Source organism: Triticum urartu, chromosome 6A, assembly GCF_056163025.1.
Source record: "Triticum urartu cultivar PI428250 chromosome 6A, HENAU_Tu73, whole genome shotgun sequence".
Taxonomy (NCBI): domain Eukaryota; kingdom Viridiplantae; phylum Streptophyta; class Magnoliopsida; order Poales; family Poaceae; genus Triticum; species Triticum urartu.
Window position 1 is genome coordinate 589,455,424 of NC_141878.1, and position 8,428 is coordinate 589,463,851.

The 8,428-nt window shown below is 49.5% G+C and overlaps 2 protein-coding genes across 2 annotated transcripts; one reads left to right on the top strand and one right to left on the bottom strand.

Moving 5' to 3' along the window:
• The first annotated feature begins 504 nt into the window (after positions 1–504).
• LOC125530786 (RING-H2 finger protein ATL16-like) lies at positions 505–1,795 on the top strand. The gene has a single exon (XM_087529083.1). It carries the CDS (start codon positions 786–788, stop codon positions 1,653–1,655), a length of 870 nt encoding a protein of 289 aa, XP_087385209.1. The 5' UTR covers positions 505–785; the 3' UTR covers positions 1,656–1,795.
• A 360-nt stretch (positions 1,796–2,155) lies between these two features.
• On the bottom strand, positions 2,156–6,392 carry LOC125530785 (protein KINESIN LIGHT CHAIN-RELATED 2). The gene is made up of 2 exons (XM_048695188.2): positions 4,622–6,392; positions 2,156–2,735 (listed from the first exon to the last, which is right to left on the bottom strand). Exons 1-2 carry the CDS (start codon positions 6,256–6,258, stop codon positions 2,519–2,521), a joined length of 1,854 nt encoding a protein of 617 aa, XP_048551145.2. The 5' UTR covers positions 6,259–6,392; the 3' UTR covers positions 2,156–2,518.
• Between the last annotated feature and the right edge of the window lie 2,036 nt (positions 6,393–8,428).

Genomic DNA, 8,428 nt, shown 5'->3' on the forward strand with positions numbered 1-8,428 from the left:
GAAGAACGCCCGACTGATTGAAGCGTCTAATCACGCCGACCCGACACTGCAACCAACCACCGCGCTTGCTTCCGTGAAGCTCTCCCACTGCGCTTCCTACCTCGGGCACCTAGTATACAAGACATAAGATCGTCCCGGCTACTCAAGTTCAGTGCCCTCTTGTCGTGCGCGCAATTTTCTGTCTCCATCGTATCAAGTATCAATCCACCGATCTTCACTACTCCCTCCTTTCACAAACACTCATTTTTTGTAATTCAGATGTAGTATGTCGACACATTTTAGTGTGCTTGTTCACTCGTTTCAGTCTCAATTCGTGCTGTATTTATCTTTCTTCCTACTGATATGACATTACATGCCTTGAACGGAAAAAATAAAGGCATGGAATTCGTCGTTTCCTTACGAAATTTTTGCGTGCAATCATTTTCGAGCAGCAATTCAGTGTAAAACGTGGCAGCAGACATGACCAAAAGCAACCAAACCCAGGACGAAAACGAAATGAGCTTCTAGATGCACCAAAGTTCGGTCCAACGGCTGGATGGAAGCGATGGGACTTGCTGAAAATTCTTCTTGTCCCTTGCTCCACCTCACTGCATTTTGTTTCTCTCCTACCCGTCCCATCCTTTTCACCCTTCTTCCCTCCTACCACCTGGCCACATCGCCGCCATTACTTCCAAGTTCGAGCTACGCCACCACACCACTACATATGTCGCATCCACATCGCCAGCACCGAATCAACCTTCCATCATCCATTCATCGGGTTCACTTCTTTCTGAGTTGAAGCATCCATGGATGTAGAAGGAGCAACAGGCAGGGGTCCCGTCTTCCCGGTGCCGCAGCGGCAGGCCCCGGCGACGACGCTGCTGTTCCCGCCGCCACAGACACCATTCACACCTTACTACTACTCGTCGTCTTCATCGTCTTCTCCGGCGACGCCGTCCCGCCTGACGCACCACGTGACGCTGAGCCTCACCAGCCTGCCCATCCTGGTGCTCACCGTGCTCGGCATCCTCACCACCTCCGCGCTGCTCCTCACCTACTACGTCTTCGTCATCCGCTGCTGCCTCACGTGGCACGCCACCACCTCCGACCACGACTCCGGCGCGCCCAGAAGCCTCGTCATCTCCCTCACCCGCCGCCGCCATCGCCGCAACAACACCGCCTCCGACCACGAGCTCCCCGTGGTGCACGGGCCCGCGCCCGACGAGCCATGCGCCGGGCTGGGAGAGCCGGCCATCCGGGCGCTGCCGGCGTTCAGGTACAGCAAGGCCGCCAAGGACGACGCCACCGGCGGCGACGCGAGCGAGTGCGCCGTGTGCCTCGGCGAGTTCCAGGAGGGGGAAAGGGTGAGGCTCCTGCCGGGCTGCCTCCATGTCTTCCACGCGGAGTGCATCGACACCTGGCTGCACGGCTGCGCCAACTGCCCCCTCTGCCGGGCAGCCATCACCGGCACCACCGGCAAACAAGCTCCGTTGGTAATGGACCGGCCGCCGAGAAGCGAGGAGGTGGTCATCCAGGTGCAAGCTGCCGGCACAGGAGAAGAAGAAGACACAATGACACGGCAGCAAGAAGACGGCGCGGCGGCCTCGAAGAGTAGCGCTCACTTCCATGGAGAATGCAGCGGCGGCAGCAGCAATGAAGCACATTGTAGCAGGTAGTGATTTTAGTTGGTTGCATCATCACTTGGCTTAGGCAAATCAAATTGTGTCACATTGCTTGGGGTGTGTGTTCATCTTTTTTGCCGCTTGCAAGATTCATGAAAGATAGTGGATCAAAGAGGAAGAGCTTTTATATTGTCTCTAATGGAGGGTAATTAGTTGTCATGACAATTCTAAGGTGTCACAGGTTCAGTTCTCCCTGGATATTTCTTCAGAGCATGAGAACTTCAGAACAACGGGCAGCTGCTCCTACTGTAACTGTACAACCACTTGCCTGATTTACAGTATTACTTAGATGAGAACAAACAGGAATACTAAATATTCTTCAAATTCTTACAAAAAAAGATTGGCAAGCAGTGAAGAGGCAGAACACAAAAGGCAAATAAGCTGGGGGTGGTGGAACAACTGTGACCAAGAAACTGAAACTTCTCCAAGAACATGAAGTTTAAAGGAAAAAAGCAGGAGTTGTGGCCCTTTGAGCTCACTGTGATATCCTGATCTTAGCACAGGCAGCAAAGTCTCACCAAAACCTTATTAAAACACCAACAAATGTCGAGATCTCGCCCACCGTTACATGTTACATCGTCAGGGGCCCAGGGGCTTCTCCCTTGTCACAGCAAAATGGCTGTTCACCAAACGTTGATTTCTGGGACTCGGATATTTTCATACTCATACTCTATAGCATGGAAAAACTCAATGTTGAATCTTCTGGATTACTTTAGATAGACTGTCGAATCTTCTGGATGATACAGAAGGCTACCTCCTGCACTAAATTTACAGCCAAAATTTCTTCTACTGCAGAGCAGCAAAGCAGCAGCATCAAAATTGAGGAAAGAAAAGGGTACACGACGCGAAGTTCCTAATTACTGTTGTGCAACTTTGGCTGGATCAGAATGGACTTCCTGTTCCTGAGGTTCAGGCAACGCAATTGCTTCAACACCAGGTGACATGAATGCTAGGGCCTTTATCTTGATCTGCTCGTAGAGACGGATGGCTTCCCTGAGCTCGTCTGCAGCACTGGGACCATGGTTTCGCCATGAATTAATCACTCGCTTTTGGAACTCCATAGCCAGGGCATAGCTGCATTTACAAAGTGGATGAAAGAAGAGGATATTATCATATTAGATATTACTGATCAACTCGAAGTTAAGACATAACAAAATTACTGTCATTAATGTGAAGCATCATTGCTCCATTAGTCCCAAGACTCCAGCTAAAGGGGAAACAACACCCTGCATACAACTGTGTACTTATCATACCAGCTCGCCACTATGGTGCATGTGCACCTTATTCATGCAACCTTTTGGAGTTGTTTCAAGCCTGAAGGTGAACCTTGGTAAAGGTGTGGCTTACCTAATTAGCTGTCATGGTTTGGATCCGAGTGATATCTTCTCGGTCTTTGGAGGTCACATAGGCTCTCTGCCGTGGGCTACCCCTTGGTTACAGAAATCCTAGGAAGATTGATTGATAGCCTTTACTGGATGATTTCTGTGGAAGGTTAAAGCTCTGGACAGGAAAACTCGTAGGGAGGGATGTTCGGTGCTCGTCAATTCGGTGCTTTATGCCCTCTCCACTTTTTTTTACTGCTTTTCCTCCGTCTAAATGGATCAGCAAGAAGAACGACAAGTTCAGGAGACGTTTCCTTTGGTGAGCGGATGAGGATGCACATGGAGGAAAATGTTTGGTTAACTGGAAAAAGTGTGTTCTCCTAAATCATGAGGTGGTTGAGTGTCAAATCTAAATTTCTTTAGCCGGGCATTGCGTCTGACATGGTTGGGAAAACGAGGATCGACCTTGTAAGGGTAAACTATTCCCTGCAATGAGACTGATCAGCAGCGCTTTGCTGTGTGCACCAACATTGAGATTAAAAATGGTATGCAGGCTTCGTTCTGGAAAGGCAAGTGGCTACAGGTTGGTGCTCTCAATGTTTTTGGTTTTTGTTTTTGAGCAACCTGCTCTGAAAGATTTTGCCCCTGATCTTTATATGCTGGCAGCTCGGAAGAACATTTTTTCTAAAGAGGGGATTATGGAGGGGAAGTGGATGAGAGGCCTTCATAGAATTAGTTGAGGAACTCAAATGGATCGTTTTATTCAGACTTGGGCTATGCTGCAGAATATTCAGTTAGTTAACAGCCCAGATACTATCTCCTGGAAGCTGACAGCATGTAGTGTTCATTTCATTGGCAATATCAAGAATAACAATCTGAAGAAGGTGTGGAGTGTGAGGGCTTAAGGGAAGGTTTGAATCGGAAGCTCACTTCATGCTTTATTGCCCTTTTGTGAAGCAAGTTTGATTTGCGTTTGTTCTTATCGCTATTGAGAGTCTCGGCGACCGCCTTGAATGCAAACACTGTCAATAGTTGGTGGTGAAAATCTTCCAGAGCTATAAAGAATCCTGGGCGAAGACATCTTGTTTGAGTGGCGGTTTATATAGCTTGGCACCTTTGGAAGGAGCGTAATAGTAGAATTATTCAAAATGAGTCATCCTCGGTTGTAGCATTGATCCCTGTTAATCTCGAGGGCGTTGGACAGGTGTTTTGCGAGTAATAGCCTTAGTTTAGTTGTTCCTCTTTCTTCTTTCTTGTTTGTGGGGCTGATCTCAGTTTCTACTGTTTTCCCTCTACTGTAATGAATTGGCAAAAAAGTGAAGGCATTGATACCCCCTCCCCCTACCCCCACACTTTTCATTGTAATTCTAGGTTTGTGCACTTTTCGTTGTAATTCTAGGTATGTACCACCCGATAATCTGTACTTTTTACACTGTTTGCCAACAATCTGTAGGTTAGCATTTCTTGCAGTAATAACATGCACGCGTAAACTAGCTAAAAAGCAGGAATACACAAAAACAAACCTACTTGCAGATTAACATGCAAATTATCTTAGAACATTGAATTTTCTGCCAGGCTAACAGAAATCATGTTTGTGTTTGAGTGAACACCCATTTAAAAAGTAAACAGAAATAGTACCTTCCCATCGTGTTGTATGCATTAGCGAGGCTCTGGCAGGTCTCAATTGTATCTGAATGGTGAGGCCCTAAGGAAACATCCATGACTTCCTTTGCCAGCGCAAACATCTGTGCAGCAGACTGGGGGCGGTCCATCTCCATGTATGCAGCCCCCAGGTTGTTATACACATACCCTACCCCATAATGCTTCGGCCCAAAACTTTCTTTCATCCTCTCCACTGCATCCTCCAAATATGGGACGGACTCGGTCACCTTCCCTGTCAGAAGCAATAACCATCCAATCTTAGCTGCGACATTCCCCTCCAAGTGTTGTGATTGAGGGATCCTCTCGAGCATCCCCAAACTCCTCTTCATCAAAGATATTGCCTTGTCAAATTCATTCACCATCTCATACAGTGAGGACACTTCAAGATACGCTTCGGCCACCTTGTCAGGTTCAGACACTTCCTTCTTTTCTAGAATGTCGCAAGCGATCTGCAAGCACCTCTTGGTGTCCCCGACCTTCTCCTGGTTGGCGAGCGCCTTGGCCATCGATATGAACACTAGAGCTCGCGCATCGCTGTCCTTCTCCACCTTCTTAGCGACATCCTTTAGCACCCTTACGGCCTCATCAAACTTCCCCATCGCAATCTTGATGTTTGCCGCGTCAATCTCGGCATGAATGAGATCGGCGCCGGCCACGCCCCACTTCTTCATCACTTTCTGGGACATCTCATTCTGCTCAAGCGCCTGTTCGTGCTGCTCCAGGCCAGTGTATATCACACCGAGCAGCCGCCTGTCATGCGCAAGCTCCACCGAGTTCTTGCCCAGCGTCGACTCGTGCAGCTCCAGCGCCTTCTGGCAGAAGGGCAGCGCCTGCTTGAAGTCAAGCACGGAGGCGTGCGCCTCCGCGAGGTCCCGGTAGGCCGCGCCGAGCTCCCGGCTGCCCGGCGGCAGGATCGACTCCTTGAGCTCCACGCTGGCGCGCAGGTCGGCGAGCGCCTCCTCCCGCCTCCCCAGCGCCGTCTTCACGTTGGCGAGCTGCAGCCGCACCGCGTGCGCCACGGGCCTCACGTCGAACCCTTCGGCGTCGGAGTCGCCGCCCTCATCCCCAACGGTGGCATCTTTAGACGGGAGAAGCGGGGTGAGGAGGCGGAGGGAGCGGGAGAGGAAGGAGAGCGCGTCGTGGAAGCGGTTGAGGTCGAGGGAGGCGGAGCCGGCGAGGTGGAGGGCCATGGCGAGCGAGACGGCGTCGGAGTCCGACGACGCCCCGGAGGACCTGGCGCCCCCGGCCTCGAGGATCCCGACGGAGCGGAGCGCGAGCTCGAGGACGCGGGAGGGGTCGGCGGAGGCCGAGGAGTCGAGGTGCTGGCCGAGCTTGAGGCAGGCGAGGGCGAGCCGCTTGTCGGTGGGCGAGACGGCGTTCTCGAGGCGGGAGAAGGCGGCGAAGAGGTCGGTGGTGGTGGAGGCCGCCTCGAACGCTTCCTCGGCCGCCTCCGCGAGGACGCGGGCGGACGCGGGGAGCGCGGGCGGCGGCCGCGGGGAGTAGTGGCGGCGGGGATGCGGGAGCAGAGGGTTTAGGGGCTTGGGCGCGGGGGCGGGGCCGAGGGTCCGGAGGCGCTGCCTGAGGACGAGGGAGGCCGCTCTGCGTAGCGCCATGGCGGACGGCGATCGATCGCGGCGGCTGCGGCGGCGGTGCCCGGCGGTGAGGGGGGTAAGAGCGGAGTGGACGGGAGGGACGGTGGAGTAAATTGGGCTTCTCTAGGCTTTCGATACGTTAGGGCACTAGGTGTGTTCTGGGCTGCTCCTGGGAGCAGGCTTTTATTCATCACCATTGACCACCCAGCCCATTTCCTCTCAGAAGGAGGAAAGGAAAACTATGAAGCCCACTTGGATTTTTTTAAGGCCGGGCCTTTGGAGGAACTTGGGTGCTCCCATAAAAGGGCATTCCCTCCCCCCCCCCCCCCCCCAACTACAACCCTAAGGGCTTGTTTGGTTCGACGTGATCCCTCAGGGATCCCCGTCCAAAACCGGGGCGTACAGCCCACGGGGCAAGTCGGCACATGGAAAACTACGGGAGCATTTGGTCGCTCGCTCACCAGGATTATGGATCCCGATATGCGTCGTTTCCACGGGGCAGTTTTCCACGTCACGAGGGGTCGGGGAGGAAACCCACGACGCGTGCGCCTGATTCTCCGTCGCCTCCGTCCAGCGAAAACCCTCTGTCATATGCCTCCAATCCTCCAATCCTCCTTCTCCTTCCTCCAAGATTCGATCCAAACAGCAACATGATATTCTCCATGGTTTTGACGGTGATACCATGTGAGCAAGGAAATCCCCACTTGGGGGTTTACTCCCAGGCTTTTCCATCCCCAAGAACCAAATGAGCCCTTAAACCGGTGGTGTGTGGGATAATGCTCCAACCAATGCTTCTTCAGTAAATTATGAATCTCGTCTCAAAGGATGACCGGATATTACGGTCTTTAAATCTAGTATGGTGAAGGCGTTCGCACGTGTCTCTTTCTTTGTCGTTGGTTCATTGCAAGTTTTAATTTTCGACTGACGGCGTACAATTGAAGAGAGAAGAAGGCTAGTATATTTGTGAAGTGTAATTTTATTTTGTGTTGGTCGGTCCGCGTCCAGTTGTTTTTCCATAATATTGGCTATTTTTTTTTGATAAATATAATATATAAGATGGCCTTTGGATCTATCTTTTAAGAAAACATTGCTTTTCTATCTAAGAAAATTCTTGTGCTCTGTTCAAATCCAAATATTAAAGTTTTTGTACCTAAAAGTAACATTTCTTTGTCAATGGAAACAAAATAAAATGGGAGACAATAGAGTAGTTGTGAGGTTGTAAAATAAAGTAATACAAAAAAAATTAAAACAACAAGAATAGATCTTGCTACAAGAGTGGCCCAAGTGATATCGGTTTTTGCCATGAGTGTTTTTATTGTCTATGGTGGTATCATAAGAGCTAAAACTCAGATGGGCACTTTCCAACACTTCTGTCATGAATACAAATGACATTGACATATAGCTGATGTTTTTTCAAACATTTTTGTGTCTTATTTGCATTTTTCTGATTTAGTATGAATTTGTTATGAAGTTTTCAAAATGACGGTCAAAGGGCAAAAGCATAAGAAGAGCAAAGTGACTTGGACATAACCGATGGCTTTTGGAAATTAGGGGTAAAACAGCCGAGTGGGACACAACTAGGGCATAAAACTAATTATCCCAATTATTATTATTATTATTGTGTTGTTTGTACCGTCATGCTATGATTAATAGATTGGAAGTTTTCTCGCAAAAAGCAAGCAGAAGAAAGTACCTAGCAGAATGATGGTCTCTCGATGTGAATTTTGGTCTAGTTTACCCTCTCAGATAGTATATAACATCAAATAGATCCCCCCATTGGTCCATGATGAGTCAAAATTTTGTGATGATTATGTTTCATTTTGTGCCTACACGATAGACTTTGTTGGATTTTATTATGTTTCCACACACCTTTTTTCTATTTTTTAGGTTGTTATCTCACTTTCTATTTTTATGACATTCCTATCCTATGAACTAAAGATGCCCTAGAGGATGCGAGTGATCATGTAAACGGGGGTGATCTCATTTATTGGGTTTGCTTTGCAGTGATGCACCACTGTGCTTATCCCATCCCATGATGCACAAATGTATTGAACATTATTGGTGGCAGACATTTCCAACCAAACCCTTCTGAGTTTTGGCAGACCCAAATATAATGCGCTCGTTCTTGCTAGCTCATGATATGATTGAGCCTTTTTTAGCTGTCTTTTTCTTTGTGGGTGTGTATGGATTA